Source organism: Ochlerotatus camptorhynchus, unplaced genomic scaffold, assembly GCF_037179485.1.
Source record: "Ochlerotatus camptorhynchus isolate MF236.1 unplaced genomic scaffold, CSIRO-AGI_Acam_v1.1 ptg000102l, whole genome shotgun sequence".
Lineage (NCBI taxonomy): Eukaryota > Metazoa > Arthropoda > Insecta > Diptera > Culicidae > Ochlerotatus > Ochlerotatus camptorhynchus.
Window position 1 is genome coordinate 1,075,560 of NW_027040592.1, and position 19,040 is coordinate 1,094,599.

At 36.6% G+C, this 19,040-nt stretch overlaps 2 protein-coding genes across 8 annotated transcripts in view; both read left to right on the top strand.

Annotated features, from left to right (window-relative positions):
* shaker (Potassium voltage-gated channel protein Shaker) overlaps nt 1-19,040 on the top strand; it is a 621,792-nt gene that overhangs the window by 296,736 nt on the left and 306,016 nt on the right. For 3 of the 7 annotated variants that reach the window (XM_065219304.1, XM_065219305.1, XM_065219306.1), the window contains exon 2: nt 15,753-17,475. The exons of the other annotated variants lie outside the window; for them this stretch is intronic. In XM_065219304.1, coding sequence (XP_065075376.1) covers nt 17,351-17,475 — 125 coding nt within the window. In that variant the 5' untranslated portion in view covers nt 15,753-17,350. The remainder of the gene's footprint in view (nt 1-15,752; nt 17,476-19,040) is intronic. 7 annotated transcript variants of the gene reach the window in all.
* Nucleotides 550-1,350, top strand: LOC135699139 (small ribosomal subunit protein uS5m-like; the record flags this gene model as incomplete). Its single annotated transcript, XM_065219357.1, has 2 exons — nt 550-1,023; nt 1,162-1,350. Coding segments are annotated over 2 exons (663 nt in total), but the record flags the coding sequence as incomplete, so codon positions are not given.

Below are 19,040 nucleotides of genomic sequence, written 5' to 3' on the forward strand. Positions count from 1 at the left end.
AAGACCTTGGCCTCCTCAAATCGCGTATCCATGTTGTGCCGATTCGATGCCAGTGAACCTTCTGATCTCCGCAGCCGATTTCGATACCCGAACGATTTCCAGCGATTTCATCATTAGCAGCAGCTTTCCCCGGCGGCTGTAAATTCCGAATGCCACCAGATGCGTTTCGAAGCTGTCTTGGCTTTGGAACTCCATCACCTTTTCGAGGGGATTCTCCAATTGGGTTACTTTGTCCAGCTTCTGGATCATCGCCTTGGTTCGGATTCCACTGCTTGTTGTATTGTTTCTTTAAAACAATACATTTGAACTGTCAAATTAAACGGGTTGCCAAACATGCAATTATTCACAAGCAAACAAAAGTCAGTTCGACAACTGGCACAGCTACGGCACGCATAAAACACACTGAGAAAAATTTGGTACAAAATAAGAGCGTACACGCTATTTCGAGGCTACTCAGTGACTGGATAGATCGCAAAAAATGAGTGAACTGGTTTTGATTCGATGAGTGGAATCTACGCAGATTCTGGGTAAATGGTTCTGATATAAATCATTTCGGTTAGTAATACCGGCAAGAAACGAAGACGAGGCAAAGGATCCGGACGTATTGCTCCCAAGGATTTGAACAAAGGACAGGTGATTGGTTTCGGTAAGGCCAACATTGTATGGCCAGGACTGTCAGCAGCGATTATTCGAGATCGAGAGCTTGTCCAACAGCAGCAGCTTCCGGAAGATAAGGAGCGGGAAGCCAAGCTCAAGAAGATTCGCGATGAGATGGTGAACTTCAAACGGATAAAGCTCAGTCCCCTTGAGCGAGGTTGGTCTGGATATAAAATGCCTAGCCGTAGTATAAGACCGCCGTATGCAGTTGGAGAGGACCAATTTGAAGGATTCGACACCCATTGTTTGGAACTGAAGACCGTTGTCAATATGAAGGGCAATCTTAGTCGTAAGATACGCGTTTCAGCAATGACAGTGACAGGAAACGACGACGGTTTGGCAGGATTCGGATTCATCAAGACCAGTGTTCGGAAAATCATTCTCAAATCTCATTAATTGAGCCTCCCTGCGAGAATAAACTCACGTGCGAATGCGGCAAACAAAATTCACGCTTGAGATTCTCATGCATATTCACGCACTCACACTCACAACGTCGATATTAAGGCAGCGTTGCGACAGGCAAAAAATCGCGCCGGTCAGAAATTAATGTTTTTCGAGCTGTGCAATGGTCATACTGTTTTCCACGACTTCTATAGTGCTTTTGGTACGACAGATATTTTCGTCGAGCGTAAACCGGACGGCTACGGCTTGAAATGTCATCGAGCCATCAAGGCCGTTTGCGAACCTAACTGAGTGATTTTCGACTCAAAAATGAGTAGCATCGACCACTCCTTACTTCCAATCGAAATGAAGTCTGAGACAAAGTTAAAAAAAACCTACAAGGGACATTGTACCATAGAGGTAACTCTAAGACCAGTAGGTCCCGAAGAAAAGTGGTCAACTTTTTGGCTCAGCTCTGGTATTGTCTTCGGTTCCAAGCAAATCCATGCACCCCTAGAAACATAGGAAAATCCACGAACTCCTCATTTTATCTGTCAAACTTTCATGACAAATCAAAACAAACATTGTGTAGTGCTAGAATTTCGACTAGAATGGGGTACGTTAATCGATTTGCTTGGGACCAATAGGCTAGTCAAGTAGTGAGCCAATTTAAAATCCATAGTTTCGTATTGATTGTTGGTTGTACGCGTTGGTGACGTAGGACTACGTGGTCTCATATAATAAATGTTATTTGTTAACTCCAGCAGGAGCTGACATTGCATACAATTTGAGCTTGATATTCATGCCCCACCCATTTTGGGTATTTTATCATACACTTCATCCGCTGTGTCTTTCTACACAGTGTTTCTCGTTAAACTCCTTCTCCACAGGTAGTTGAGAGAAGTAAGTTGGTAAATCTTAGCCTATAGCAGAAAGACGCTTAACACTTTTTTTCGGCGAATTTATGATCCTGTTTCACGTCATGGTTCTTCTCTATGCCTGTTCAGATAAATTAGTACTTTTATTTATTTTCTCTACTCCGCAAAATCAAACAAGTAGAAATAAGAAGGAATGTCGGCTTCGCACTCGAATAATTGAAAATTCGATAAATATTTAATCGAATAGTTGGAAAAAAATCTTTACGATTAATCGTTAATCGAATAACTGAACTTTATGGTATCCCTAGAAAATAGTGTAATTTCATGTTTTTTGGTGGTCCATCAAAAATGTCGAACAGCAGAATCAATCATGTTACCATGCTTCTGCGTTAATTTTCCACCAGATGTCACTGCTGTTCTTAAAGGTGACATCTATCAAAAATTACGTATACACTTAGTTCCGTTAATTGTTAACAGAGGGAAGTAAAGTCTACAGATATATGGTACCTCTGTACATGCATTCAGGATAACAGGATATCCCGCCGATTTTTATCCATACGCGGCGGGGCAGATAATATATTTTATGGAGAATATGTAAAAAAGGAGGAGCTACCGATGTTAATCAAAATGCATATATAGAGGTACCAGACATGCTATGCTCTTCTATCATCCAGAACAACAAACGTATCAATGAATGTGTTTGCCGTCGAGTTATTAACGAAACAGAAAGTCGATGAAGAGAATCGATCAAAATCACTTGCACCCCTGCTGCCAAGTTTGGTTACAAGATTAAAACTCTGGAGAGCATTTTGTGTGGTCGTTAGGGGCGTGTGGTTCTGAATATGGTGATGAGTGTGCAAAATGTTACGCAATTGCATCCTCCCTATTCGTACACGCCCGAAGATCGCCATTGCCATTACATTTGTTGTATGAAACATATGCAGAAGATGCTTCGTGCTTCGGATGGAACCTTCAATTTCTTTAGCTGAGGCCTTTTGCAAATGTAAATGCGTGTATTTAAAACATGCTTTCCAGCTCCTAAGACATCACTCTAAGCTGCTTTACTGAAAAAAAAAATGATCGAAAATGCTTTACCATCCTTACGATTGAATGTTACCCCCAGCACCAAAATAAAACTCAACAAGAATGCGGTTTTGGTTGAAAATTTAATTAATTTTAATTTTAAATGGCATGTAAAAACCACAGATGTAAAATTCAATTAAATACCTTAACGTAAAATTAAAGTTACAGAATACACTCATTTACATCATAAACAACATCAATCTCCTCAAGAAGCCCATTTTACCCCCATCGCCCCTACGACCATACAAGTTGAAGATTAACAACAGCAGGGGCAATCATAGCGGAAACACGTAACTAGCAATAATATGCTGTATGGCAGCAATGGGGAAGTAAGCAGGAAATATTTCTTTAATGAAAATTGCCCTAACTTGAGCGGCGGTGGCAGTGAGGGAACTTTTGGGAATTTCTGTTTCGAAAGATAGCAGTTTCGCTCGATGAAAGTTTTGTCCATCCGTCGCCGTCTGGTGCTACAGAGCGCTGTTGGTTTCCGTCAGTTACCACGCTGTGGAATGGCACGCTTGAGAGTGCTGCTAACTGGCATCAGTTCAGTCAGGGATGCAGCAGCAAATGCTGCACTATGCATATGCTAGAGTGCACATTTGAGTTATCCACTTCGTCAAGTATAGCTCGGAAGTATGGACGGAACAAAGGAATTGTTTCTGGCTGAAAGGAAACACACGGTGCACACACACACACACGTGCGTGAATATTCGTTTTGTGTGTGCTGGTGTGTAGTTTAGAATTCAGTCCATTGCAGTTCTTTAATGCACAGAAGATTTAAAGCATGGTCCCCTTAGAATCGAAACGCAAAAAATCAGCTCTATCTCGGGATTGGTTTAACGTAAGAACAATGTTAAATCGGGCTTAGATCTTATGTTGGGCCTACTAAGCACAACCCGCTCTTTGCCTACAGATGGTTTTTGTCTTTTCCAATCTATAGATATCAGGAAGCTCAACCACAAGTCCTTCCTTTTTTCGTTTGTAATACATAAGAAGTCATGAAACATTGTATATTACATATTTGGATGTAAGGAAGAAGGTCGTGTTGTTAAACGACGGGATCTAAATGTTTAACGATACTTTTGTAGACGTTATGCTACTGATTATCTGATTATCATATGTCATATTACTATATATCAAAAAATTAGGGGTGAGGAGGGACCATCACCATCAGGCACCCAATTGAAGTGAAAATGTCAACTCCCTTTGCTAACATTTCGTGGATAAAGGGATAGCTCTTCCCCCATTCATTGGGGCATCTTCCTGTTGGATGGTTCGTTTTCTGACCAATTGGCTGATCAAGCTGATCTTAACTGTCCCAAGGAAATGAATAAGCGAAATACCAATCAATCTTTCCATTCGTTTTTGGTTCTTCATACAGTGATTTACTGATGACAATCAGAGGCTATTAAGCTTGATCAAGTTCAACCGTGAGAAGAGCCCACAGCTATTGAGTGGTAGATCACTATCATCATCATCATCAAGCACAACCCGCACTTTGCCTCTCTTTTTCGAGCCAATTTTGTTACACAAAATGGATTTTTTTTTTTTACTACACATGTCTTTCCAATTTATTTACCTTCCCATAAATACCGTTGGATTTGATAAAGAGTCACAAATTGTCGAGATATTGTCAAAAATCTAATCCTCTAAAAATCCAAGACTCTAAATTCCGCATACGAATTCTGATTCCGTCCTAACGCATTGAAACTCAATTGAATTCACTTTCGCCTACGGATGAAGTTAAAACTGGAATGGAAAAATGGATTCGGTCGGAGCGCTTCTTTTGTTTTTGATGAAAATACACGCTAATCGCCCTAAGGTTAATATAGGGTTTCCAAACTTTATATGAGTCGTGTATCAGCTTTATATCGCAAAAAGGGCGATTAACGGGTTTGATGTTTACTTGGAATGGGTGTAAACATTCATATAGATTTTGTGTGTGTCGTGAATCGACGCAATTCTCAAAAGCCGGTTACACCACACACTACATAGACAATAAACTGACGAAACTGTAAGAAACTGTAACAACACCTTCAGCAAGGGTAATGTTTCTCCAATTAGACGGTTTTGTTAGTTTGCGTGGGAGTGCTTACAGTTTCGACAAATTGACGTTTGAATCTTTGTTTACAAAATCAAATACGTCCCTTTGAAAAAGAAACCGAGAAGCAGTGCATGTACACAATAATCTCGTAGCTCCACATTCCAATAATTATCGAAATACAAAACAATCACACCCATCAATTGGCTTCTAGAGAGTCACGCATAGATTTGATTTGTTTATCAATTTTAAATCCATCGCAGCAGTCTGAAAGTGACTGAGATTTGTCTTCACAGGACCCAGGACTTGATAAACGGTGGAATGCATTTTTTTTTTCTTTGAGTCCATTGTCTTCCTTGTGGTGTAACAACAGCTTCCAGGTGAATTTGTCGGCGAAAACGAACCTAAACTTGCCAGGCACATTGCTGTGAACATTTTCATCTTGTCCAGCTGATCACGTCAGATTTTCGTCAGATCTTCCATCTGGCATAGATTTCTAAAATCAACTCGAATCGTGAATTAAACTGCTCTAAAAGTCTGATCCAATGTTACGGGAGTTGACCTTAAGATCGCTGAAACTACCCAAAGATTTCTAGATCTAGCTTTTTTGAGCTACTTAGAACTTATTTGAACTTTCCACAATTTTCCTTAAGTTCTCTATATTTCTAAAGCTCTCTGGATACCGGTGAAGTTCTTAGAAATTCTAAGAGCTTCTTAAAAGTCCTGCAGGTTTTTGGAAGCTAATTGAGCCGCTTTGATGTTGGAAAGCTTCCAGTAATTTCTCATTTTTTTTTTAGGATATTAACTTCACCCGGACCATGTTGGATTTTCACCGATTTGTGCTAACAAAATTGTCATAACCTTTTAAAATCAAAACGAATTACTTTCGTTTGCATTTTTTTTTTTGAATCGTGTAACGCCAACATTCATTATAATATTTAACAGTCCGAACACGATGCCTCCGGTAAAATGTGAAACGCAAAACTTTCAATGTTTAAAGAATCATAGCTCAACCATTAATTGACGAATTTCAAATTTATTGAATCCATTTGCAACTACAAACTTCAAAGGTTTAATCGATATCAATAGATTTAAAATCGATCCATAAATTGCTGAGCATGATTTTTCAAACATTGCCAATTTACCATTACCCATTTTACCGGAGGCAATCGTGTTCGGAGTGTTAATAGGGTTCGAAGTCTGAAATTTCGCACTAGAAACATTTTTAAGAGTCAGGAAAATCCAAAATAGTCCAAAATCATCAATTTTTTTTTTTTTCTTTGGTTTGTTTTTTTCCGTTGATCTTGTTTTCCGTGCTGAGCACCAATGCTACCGACGTGCCAGGAAGGCAGCTCCCACACCTGGACCCTACCTATCGACCCATCAACTCATGAACCGGGGACCAACGGCTTTACTTCCCATCCGAAGGAAGGCGTGATCAGAGATGTTATGCCTCAGAACATCCCGGCGGCGCCGACTAGGATTGAACCCAGGCCTGCTGGGGTGAGAGGTAATCACGCTTACCACTACACCACCGGCGCCGTTAATTTCTGGAACATTAAAATGGGTTTGAATTTTGGAATTCCGGACTAGAGACATTTTTAAAGTCGGGAAAATCTAAAATAGTCCAAAATAGTTCAAGATTCAAAACTTTTACCATGATTTTTTTTATTTTTCTGAAGCATTTAAAATGGATTTTGAATCCTCGAATTCCGGACAAGAAACATGTTTTAATGAAAGGAAAGTCCAAAAAAGACCAAATAGTCCAAAATCACCAATTTTGACTAAGTTGATTATGCCTTTTCTACTAAAACGCTCATCAATCAATTTAGAAAAGTTTTTTTTTATATTTTTTTCTGGAACCTTTAATAGGGCTTGAATTCCAGAAATCCAGACTGGATTTTTTTTAAGTAAGGAGAAACCAAAATATGTCAAAATAGTCCAAAATCATCCATTTTGAGTTTGATTGTTTTTTTTTTTTAAATAAAGGGTGATACGGTCAAAATTTGGTCAATATCAACTTGACGTATTTCTTTCAATTTTGCATTTAAAAAACCTGAACACCCCTCATTTTGAAGGTGTGTGTGTGTAGAATGTTGCTCCTATTTTGATTTTGGAATTCACTCTTCAGTTGTCAAAATGCCGTCCAAGCAAGAAGAGCAGCGTATCAAAATTTTGCTCGCGCATCGCGAAAATCCGAGCTACTCGCACGCAAAGTTGGCAAAATCGCTAAAAGTTGGCAAATCAACCGTTACAAATGTAATTAAAGTGTTTGGGAAACGTTTGTCGACAGCCAGGAAGTCTGGATCGGGGGGAAATCGAAAACCGGAAGCCGCTGAGACGACAAAGAGAGTTGCCGGTAGTTTCAAGCGAAACCCTAACCTCTCTCTCCGAGATGCCGCAAATAAGCTGGGTGTATCGTCTACAACCGTGCATCGAGCCAAAAAACGAGCCGGACTATCGACTTACAAGAAGGTAGTGACTCCAAATCACGATGATAAACAAAATACGACGGCCAAAGCGCGATCCCGGAGGCTGTACACGACGATGCTGACGAAGTTTGACTGCGTGGTAATGGACGACGAAACCTACGTCAAAGCCGACTACAAGCAGCTTCCGGGACAGGAGTTTTATACGGCAAAAGGAAGGGGAAAGGTAGCAGATGTTTTCAAGCACATGAAACTGTCAAAGTTCGCAAAGAAATATCTGGTTTGGCAAGCCATCTGTACCTGTGGCTTGAAAAGCAGCATTTTCATAGCTTCCGGGACTGTCAACCAAGAAATTTACGTGAAAGAGTGTTTGAATAAACGTCTGCTGCCTTTCCTGAAGAAACACGGTTGTTCCGTACTGTTTTGGCCGGATTTGGCATCTTGCCATTACGGTAAAAAGGCCATGGAGTGGTACGCCGCCAACAACGTGCAGGTGGTTCCCAAGGACAAGAACCCTCCCAACACGCCAGAGCTCCGCCCAATTGAGAAATACTGGGCTATTGTCAAGCGGAACCTAAAGAAGACCAAAAAACCTGCTAAGGGCGAGCAGCAGTTCAAGGCAAACTGGCTTTCTGCGGCGAAGAAGGTGGACAAGGTGGCTGTACAAAATCTGATGGCAGGGGTCAAACGTAAGGCCCGGCAATTCGGATTTGGAAAAGCGATAAACGATAAACGATTTCACCGATTTACACGCGTTTTCCCTTGACCAAATTTTGACCGTATCACCCTTTATTTGTCAGGAATATTTAAAAGGGTTTGCATTCTTTAATTCAAGACTAGAAAAAACGATATTTAAAGACAGGAAAATTGAAAATAGTCCAAAATCATCAATTTTGACTAGGTTTTTTTGCTACTTCATCTGGAACATTAAATGGGGTTTGAATTCTGGAATTCCAGACTAGAGGCATTTTTTACATTCAGGTAAATCAAAAATAGTCTGAAACCATCAATTTTGACAAAGATTTTTTAAATATTTTTTCTGAAACGTTGGGTTTGAATTCTGGAATTCCGGACTAGATTTTTTTTATGTGAGGAAAATACAAATTAGTCCAAAATAGTTCAAAATCGTCCATTTTGAGATTTTTTTTTTTACTCATTTTTCTGGAACATTCAAAAGGGTTTACATTCAAGAAATCCTGACAAATCCTGACAAAAATTCAAAATAATCCAAAAACATAATTTTGTCAGAGTTTTTTTATAATTTTTCTAGAACATTGGGATTGTATTCTGGAATACCAGACAAGATTGTTTTTAAGTCAGGGAAAGCCAAGATCCAGAATTCGAACTCCAGAAAAAAATTAAAAAAAAAAGATAGTCAAAATTAATGATTTTGAACTAATCTGCACTAATTTGGATTTTTCTGACTTCAAAAAATGTTTTTAATCTGGAAGTCAAGAATTCAAACCCCTTTAAATGTTCCAAGAAAATAAAAAAAGACTTCCTGGCTTAAAACATTTTTCCTAGTCTGGAATTCTAGAATTCAGACCTTATTGAATGTTCCAGAAAAATTATTAAAAAAAATCGTGCTCAAAATTGATGGTTTTGGATTATTTTGGACTATTTTGGACTATTTTGAACTATTTTCAATTATCTTGGACCAAGATAATTGAAAATAGTTCAAAATAGTCCAAAATAGTCCAAAATAATCCAAAACCATCAATTTTGAGCACGATTTTTTTTAATAATTTTTCTGGAACATTCAATAAGGTCTGAATTCTAGAATTCCAGACTAGGAAAAATGTTTTAAGCCAGGAAGTCTTTTTTTATTTTCTTGGAACATTTAAAGGGGTTTGAATTCTTGACTTCCAGATTAAAAACATTTTTTGAAGTCAGAAAAATCCAAATTAGTGCAGATTAGTTCAAAATCATTAATTTTGACTATCTTTTTTTTTTAATTTTTTTCTGGAGTTCGAATTCTGGATCTCCGAAAAAGAAACATTTTAAAAGTCTGGAATATCAAAAATAGTCCAAAATGAGCAATTTTCACTGATATTTTTTTTATAATTTTTCTGAAACATTTTAATGTGTTTGAATTCAGGAATTCCGGATTAGAAAATTTTCAAATGTCAGAAAATCCAAAATTTTCCAAAACCATCAATTATGACTTCTATTGTTTTTTAAATAATTTTTCTGGATCATTTAAATGGATTTGGATTCTGGCATTCTAGACTAGAAATACTTTTTTTTTTAATTCAGAAAAATCCAAAATAGTCCAAATTAATCCAAAATCATAAATGTTGACATAGATTTTTTCTAATAATTTTTGAGGAAAAGTTAAAAGTGTTTCTCTGAAATTCTGGAATAAAAACAGGAAAAAGTCAGGAAAATTCAAAATAATCCAAAATCATCTATTTTGACTATGATTTTTTTTAAAGAATTTTTCTGGAACGTTTAAAACGATTTGAATTCTGAAATTCCCGACCGGAAACATTTTTTTAAAGTAATGAAAATCCAAAGTTGTTCAAAATAATCCAAAAGCATCAAATTGGCTAAGGTTGTTTTAAATATTTTTTTTCTGGAACATTTACAAGGGTTTGAGTTCTGGAATTCCGGATAAGACATTTTTAAAGTCTGGTAAATTGATAAGAGTCCGAAATCATCAATTTTGAATAAGATTCAATTAACGGATTTCGGGCTAGAACATTTTTTAAAGTCAGCAAATCCAAAATTGCCCAAAATCAATTTTGAGTATGATTTTTTTAATAATTTTTCTGGGACGTTCAAACCCTTTTATTTCAATTCTGGAATTCCGGACTAGAAACATTTTTTTTTTATTCAGGAAAATCCTAAATAGTCCAAATTAGTCCAAAATCATAAATGTTGACAAAAGTTTTTTTTAAATAATTTTTGAGGAAAAGTTAAATGGATTTTTTTCTGAAATTCTGGAGTAGAAACAGGAAAAAGTCAGGAAAATTCAAAACAGTCCAAAATCATCGATTTTGACTATGATTTTTTTTTAAGAATTTTTCTGGAACGTTGAATTTGTTGGGTTCGAATTCTGGAATTCCCGAGCGGAAACATTTTTTTAAGTAATGCAAATCCAAAATTGTTCAAAATAATCCAAAAGCATCAATTTGGCTAAGGTTGTTTTGAATATTTTTTCTGGAACATTCTTTTGATTCTGTAATTCCGGACAAACATATTTTTAAAGTCTGGAAAATTGATAAGAGTCCAAAATCATAAATTTTGACAAAGAATTTTTTATAATTGAGTTTTAATTCACGAATTCAGGACTAGAAAATTTGTTAGAGTCAGGAAAATCCAAAACAGTCCAAAACCATCCATTGTGAGTTTGATTTTTTTTTAAATAATTTTTCTGGAACGTTAAAAAGAGATTGAATTCTGGAATTCCGGTCAAAAAATATTTTTTTTTATTCAGTAAAATCCAAAATAGTCCAAATTAGTCCAAAATCATAAATGTTGACAAAGATGTTATGAAATAATTTTTGAGGAAAAGTTAAGAGGGTTTTTTTCTGAAATTCTGGACAAGAAGCAGGAAAAAGTCAGGAAAATTTAAAATAGTTCAAAATCATCTATTTTGACTATGATTTTTTTTAAGGAATTTTTCTGGAACATTTACAAGGGTTTGAATTCTGGAATTCCGGATAAGACATTTTTTAAAGTCTGGAAAATTGATAAGAGTCCGAAATCATCAATTTTGAAAAAGATTCAACTAACGGATTTCCGGCTAGAACATTTTTTAAAGTCAACAAATCCAAAATTGCACAAAACCATCAATTTTGAGTATGATTTTTTTAATAATTTTTCTGGGACGTTCAAACCCTATTATTTCAATACTGGAATTCCGGACTAGAAATATTTTTTTATTCAGGAAAATCCAAAAGAGTCCAAATTAGTCCAAAATCATAAATGTTGACATAGGTTTTTTCTAATAATTTTTGAGGAAAAGTTAAAAGGATTTTTTCAGAAATTCTGGACTAGAAACAGGAAAAAGTCAGGAAAATTCAAAATAGCCCAAAATAATCTATTTTGACTATGATTTTTTTGAATTTGTTGGAATTGAATTCTGAAATTCCCGACCGCAAATTTTTTTTTTAAGTAATGAAAATCCAAAGTTGTCCAAAATAATCCAAAAGCATCAATTTGGCAAGGGTTGTTTTAAATAATTTTTCTGGAACATTTACAAGGGTTTGAATTCTGTAATTCCGGATTAAACATATTTTTTAAAGTCTGGGAAATTGATAAGAGTCCAAAATCATAAATTTTGACAAAGTTTTTATTTATAATTGAGTTTTAATTCACGAATTCCGGACCAGAAAATTTGTTAAAGTCAGGAAAATCCAAAACAGTCCAAAACCATAAATTTTGAGTATGATTTTTATTTTAAATAATTTTTCTGGAACGTTAAAAAGGGATTGAATTCTGGTATTCCGGTCAAGAAATACTTTTTTTTTATTCAGGAAAATCCAACATAGTTCGAATTAGTCCAAAATCATATAAGAAGACAAAGATTTTTTGAAATAATGTTTGAGGAAAAGTTAAAAGGGTTTTTCTGAAATTCTGGACTAGGAATAGGAAAAAGTCAGAAAATTTCAAAATAGTCCAAATCATCAATTTTGACTATGATTTTTTTTTAAAGAATTTTTTTGGAACATTTACAAATGTTTGAATTCTGGAATTCTGGATAAGACATAATATTTAAAGTCTGGAAAATTCATTAGAGTCTGAAATCATCAATTTTTAAAAAGATTTAATTGACAGATTTCAGGCTAGAATATTTTTTAAAGTCAAGAAATCCAAAATTCCCCAAAACATCAATTTTGAGTATGATTTTTTTAAGTAATTTTTCTGGGACGTTCAAACCTTCTATTTTAATTCTGGAATTCCGGACTAGAAATATTAATTTTTATTTAGGAAAATCCAAAAGAGTCCAAATAAAAAATCTGAAATTCTCAAATTTTTTCTGGAATGTTTGAAGGGGTTGGAATTCTGGAATTCCAAAAGAAAAATATTCTGTTTAATCAGGAAAATTAAAATAGTCCAATTTCATAAATTTTGAGTACGATTTTTTATTAAAATTTCTTCTGCAACTTATAAAGGGGTTTGAATTCTGGCATTCCCGACCGGACACATTTTTTTAAAGTAATGAAAATCCAAAATCGTCCAAAATAATGCAAAAGCATCAATTTGGCTAAGGTTGTTTTAAATAATTTTTCTGGAACATTTACATGGGTTTGAATTCTGTTATTCCAGATAAGGCATATTTTTTAAAGTCTGGAAAATTGATAAGAGTCCGAAATCACCAATTTTGACAGAGATTTTTTTTTTAATATTTTTTCTAAAATATTGAGTTTTACTTACCGAATTCCGGACTAGATAAAAAATAGTCAAAAAACATCAATTTTGTGTATGATTATTTTTTAATGATTTTTCTGGAAAGTTTAAAAGGATTTGAATTTTGGAATTCCGGACAAGAAAGTCAGGAAAATCCAAAATAGTCCAAACACAACGAGCATGATTTTTTTATAAAATAAAAAATCTGTGATATTAAAAGGGTTTTGAATCTGGAATTCCCAACCAGAAACATTTTTTACGGTAATGAAAATCCAAATAAGTTTAAAATAATTAAAAATCCTCAATTTTGGCTAAGGTTGTTTTAAATATTTTTTCTGAAACATTTACAAGGCTTTGAATTTTGTAATTCCGGATAAGACATACTCTTTAAAGTCTGGAAAATTGATAATTGGACTCTTATCATCATTTTTGACGGAGTTTTTTTTTATTAATTTTCCTGAAATATTGAGTTCAAATTCACGAATTCCGGACTAGAAAATTAGTAAAAGTCAGGAAAATCCAAAACAGTCCAAAACCATCAATTTAGAGTATGATTTTTTTTTAATTTTTTTTTTTTCTTGATCGTTTAAAAGGGTTTGCATTCTGGAATTCCGGACTAGAAATGATTTTTTTTTTATTCAGGAAAATCGAAAATAGTCCAAATTGGTCCAAAATCATGAATGTTGACAATATTTTTTTTTTTAATAATTTTTAAAGAAAAGTAAAAAGGGATTATTTTCTGAAATTCTGAAATTTTTCTGGAATGTTTGAATTTTTTAACTTCAAACTTGAAATATAATTTTTAATCAGAAAAATCCATAATAGACCAAAATTATCAATTTTAGCTATGATTTATTTTTTAATAATTTTTCTGGGACGTTTAAAAGGATTTGAGTTTTGGAATTCCGGACTAAACAAATTTTTTTAGTAAGGAAAATCCGGAATTGTGCAAATAATCCAAAATCCTAAATTTTGGCTTAAGTTATTTAAAATGATTTTTCTAAAACATTTGAAAGGGTTTGAATTCTGGAATTCCGGATAAGAAATATTTTTTAAAGTCTGGACAATTGAAAAGAGTCAAAATCATCAATTTGGACAAAGATTTTTTTTTAAATAATTTTTGTGAAACATTGAGTCTCAATTCACGTATTCCGACCTAGAAAATATTTTAAATTCAGGAATATGTTAAAGAGTCCAAAATCATCAATTTTGAGTATGATTTTTTTTAATATTTTCTGGAAAGTTTGGTTTCATTTCAGAAACTCCGAGCAAGAAATATTTTTTGAATTCAGAAAAAAAAAATTCAAATTAGCCAAAATCATAAATGAGTATTTTTTTATATAATTTTTGTGCAACATTTCAGGAAAATCCAAAATAGTCTAAAATCATAAATTTTGACTATAATTTTTTTTTAATAATTTTTCTGGAACGAATTCTGGAATTCCGGACTAGAAACATTGAACAAGTGAAAGGGACAACTTTCAGATAAAGTTTAGAAAAACATTCAGAGGAAGTCGACAGACTCTTCCGGGGGAAAGTTAAAAATGACTTCTGATGGAATTCGGAGTACACATCCAGAAGAAAACGTAATAATCTTCCGGTGTCAGACAGAAGAATGTTTCGGAATTTGCTCCGAAGAAAAAAACTCCAATATATCGGAAGAAGCTTTTGGGCAAAGCCGGACTGAACTTCCAAGAGAAGTTGCAGGAATCTTCTGGTGATTTATGGTAAATTGAAACATACGCACAGCAAAGTGCTGCTGATTTCAAGTTGCTGATAATATAACAGTTCTAAATAGAGCTGGAATTAGGGAGTAACAGCTTTTGTTAACAATGACTTCTTTCGATGATTTCTAGAAAGTTAAGGCTCGCCTTCGCAATTCAACAACACCATCGGGTAGGGGACGACTTCCCATACCCGATGGATATGTTGGTTTGTGTAGGCTTGCCTTGAATTCCAAGAAATCAACGAGAGAAGTCATTGTTTACAATTTTGAGCAATTCTATCGATCAGAATGAACAGAGCAGTCAGCAGTAAAAAAAAATAAACTCAATCAAACGAACGCAACTTAGATTGACGGGGAAACGTAAAAGCCCCTTTGTTTAAAGATTGTTCACATCTGATAACATTTAAAGCGTCCTCCAACCAAATCCTAGTTCATCCCTCTCCGTCCAATTTGGCACAGTTTATCGATTGAGATTACCTTAAATTTACCCAAACAGAGTGGGGCTCAATCCCGACTTAAGAACAATGCCCAAAGCCGTTGTGATGATTCAATTTCTTTATATTTAGCCTTCAAAGAAGGATGCTCGTAGATTGCCAACAAAATCCCTATCCTTTTCGACCCTTAACCAGACACTGGTGCTGCTGCTCGCTCGGTACTATGGCGACGGCACTAGATGCAGTTTTTGGCACATGGCCTTTATTACTGCACCATGACTCCATGTTACCCCCTCTAGGACTGGTTCCCAAGGAAAATCATCGTCGGAAGGGTGGGAAAGCTATTTTTCTTCATACGGATAAAGTCAGAATCTAGTTCACAGAACGAACCGTCGGTCGGTCGTTTGGTCGTTGGTCAAAGCAGACAGGCAGTGCAATTTTAACCGGTTTTTCCGATTCCAAACATGGGGTTTTGAACTGAACTGGAGCAGCAGCTGGATGAGTCAGTGTGTCAGTGAGTGAGCGAGCGAGTGAGTGAGTGAGTGAGGCATTGCGAAGTTTTTATTTTCTATTTTCTGTCGTCGGAACGGAAGAAACACCGCAAACAAGGACAAGTGGGCCGAACGAGTCCTGATGCAGTTTGCTTTGGCCCGGCTCCCGGAAATACCCGGAAGTGGTTTTGTTCGGTAGCGGTGGTGTTGACGGACGGGTTGCTCGGTGGGTGGGATTCGAATCGAGTAGGTCTGACCGATCTTTTCCTGTTTGCAGAAAATCTGTGATAAATATCTACACCACACATTTTATTCAATTGCCTTTAAAAAAAAAAGAAGAGAAAAAGTTAGAGAGTGGAAGAAGAAGAAGAAGAAGGTAAGGAAGCTAAAGTGGAATTATTATGAAGAAAAGGGTCCAACTAATATCAGCAACAGCAGCAGCGGCAGCAGAAGCAGTTGTGAAAAAGGCAGTTTTTGTAGAAGAAGAAGAAAATGAAGCAAACGTAGTGGTGAATAGCGGCATGGATCGAAGCAACCGGGTTCTAAACAGCAGCTACGACGGCAGAAGCGACAGCAGCAGCAGCCATGGCCAACTTGGTTTGACCGTTGGTGGCAGTGGTGGCAGCAGAACCAACAGGATTATGTAACGGAAAAGTGCACACCCAACAAAAGAACGAACGCGGAACAAGCATGCCATGAAGTGGAAGGCCAATTCTACTACTACTCGACTACTGCGCTGCTAAAACTACCAATAATACTAATAATAATAAAACCAATATAATTGCATGACCTGGCAGCAGAGTACGGCCAGCACTTGAAACCGTGAGAGCATGTTGAATGAAACCCGTCCAATAATGAGTGCTATGTAGTGTCTCACCGTAGAAGAGAATTGTAAAACGGAAACAAAGTAGGCGTTGAAAACCAAAATAACTGAAGAAAACAAAAAGAAAAAAAACTCACTTTGATGGTCTGAGCTCGCAACACAACACAATAAGTTTCTTTAACTAAGTGCAAAACAAAAGAGTAACCAAAAGCTTTAAAATATCAATAAATATAAATTCAAGGTAGAGAGGCAGAGGGAAGAAGAAAATACAACATATTAGGTAAGAAAGGTGCTTTTCCTCCGCATTCCTACGTTTGTCCTTTTGCATCGTCGCGTAGTGCCGTCGGTCGTGCCGGCATTAGAAAGCCATAAAATAGTGTGAACCCAGCAACACAAACTCACTCTCTTTACCTTCTTCTCCGTAGTAGCCATACTTACAGTTGAAAAAGTGAAACCTAAAATCACAGCGAAGCACGGAAGAAGCAGCATAAAATCGGTGCAAAAGTCGAACCGTGCTCAGTTTGAGTTGTTCTGTCACCAGCCAGCCCCCTTTTGCACTTGTCTTCTTGTCAGCAATATCGTGTTTGATTGAAAACCGCCAACATATCGGACTCGGATTTCTTCTGTTTACGAGCTTTCGGGCGTGGGTGTAAAAAATGCAACTAATCACATCCATTCACGTATCGAAAGAGCCACTTCAATCAGCCAACCGAAAGCCGTTCATTGCATGCAATCAGTGAAAACGGAAGCCTAGAGCTCAATATGTGTTTTGCCATGTGTTGTGAAGAAACAATAACCATCAGAGGGGATGATGACCACCATCACTGGTGCTGACCATCATCAGAGCCGCCATCGTCCGCTACTGATCGGACGACGACGCAGTGACAAAAACTAAAACCCAAACCCGTGTGTTGTGCAAAGACAAAAAGAAGAAGAAGAAGAAAATCCCAAGCAATAATAATAAAAACAAGGTCGAGATCGCAGTAGCCCTGCGGCACCAGCACCAGTAGTAGTTGCAGTAGGCGCGGTGTCGGTCGAGGTGGGATGCCAAGATGGCAGCCGTTGCGGGCCTTTACGGATTGGGCGACGATTCGCGTCATCAGCGCCAGCGAAGACAGCAGGCCCAGCAGGCGAACCAGGACAAAGCCGACAAAACCCCGGACGGATTGAGCGAACCGTAAGCATACGATCCTATCTATTTGACACATTAACAAAAATAAAACCGAAAGAAAATTCTTTATTCAATTCCCTAGGCTGGGTTCGGGAAAGTCATCGCTTCCGGGAGGGGTTTCCATTTCCCGGCAAGCGTCCCGTGCGAAATAATGGTGTTGTGGTTTCATGCGCGTGTGGCATGGGGTGTTATTGTTTCACATCTCTCCCGCAGGGTTGTAGTCGAAGAGTGCGTAAATCGTCCCGTTTTCCGGTGAAGGACTGTAGGATTTATTGGCGGCCTACTGGCTACTGTGTTTGTAACTAAAAGCGTAATGGCCCGTGGGACATTATTCGGGGCGTTTGGTGCAATACGTTAAAGTAATCGATGGACTGTTTATGCTGAAATGCACAACGGCTATGCATCAGTGCATCAGGACACCGGAAATAATGGCAATCAGACGAAACATATTGAATATTTCATAAATCAATCATGGAATCTAGGTCATTGATTTGGCGATGTAAAAATAGATAGTGGCACAGTGATTTCAATATTGACTGGTTTAATTAAGAGGTTGTTCATAAACTACGACAGATGCCCCCTCTCCCTGTGTAGACAATGAACAATGTCCATTAGGATGGGTCAACACAACAACCTCATGTTCTCCACTGCTCTTTCAATGCGTATTGAAGTCCACAACAACCGTGCAACATTTGAACACATTTGGATATAATCTCGATTTGCGATCCTATTAATTTACTTACCAAAAATCCAAATATTGCTCAAATTTCACAAAATCTCGGACTTAGATTGAAAATACTATAGACGAAGACTGCAAACCGATTTAATTTTTGTACAAAAAGCTACTATTCTTTCACTTTACATCAAGATTGCCACACACATCTACAAGCTCATATAGTGGAGCAACAGGCCTAAATTAATAAAGTAATTAGTTTTTTCTCAGAAGCGTAATCGATTTGCAGTCATCGACACAGTTTGTTCTGCATAGTTCACAATCAAAGCCCTAGTTTTGGTGAAATTTGAGCTCCATTTGAATTACGGAAAACAGGATCGACGGATAACAAATCAAAGGAAAAAAACAACATGAAGCTTTATTGCGAAAATTTATTAGCTACAGAAAGATTTGAACAGGGTAGGTAGATAGTTCCGCTAGAGTACGGCAGTGTGAATAATAAATATAAGTTGAAATTGAGCAAAGGGCCATTAATGCGACAGTACTAGGCAAACGCATACTCCTTTACCTAACTGATACATTAATGGATGAGGAGACTTGAAGTATTTCTTCAAATCTACAGGCGAAAGAGTGCGTGTTTGACTTGCTCATATACTGACGTTATCGACTTCTATTGAATTTTCACACTGCCGTTCTCTAGTGTAACTATCAACCTATTCTCTTCAGAACTTTCTCTAGTTAATATCACACTAAAACTTCATGTTGATATTTGTATAGAATTTCCAACAAACTCTGAAAATCGTAAACTTCACGTATGAAGTAACAAAAAAACACTTTGAAAGTTAATAAAACCTATTTTAAGGGATCTTCCTAAGATACTACTTAAAACTTGTATTAA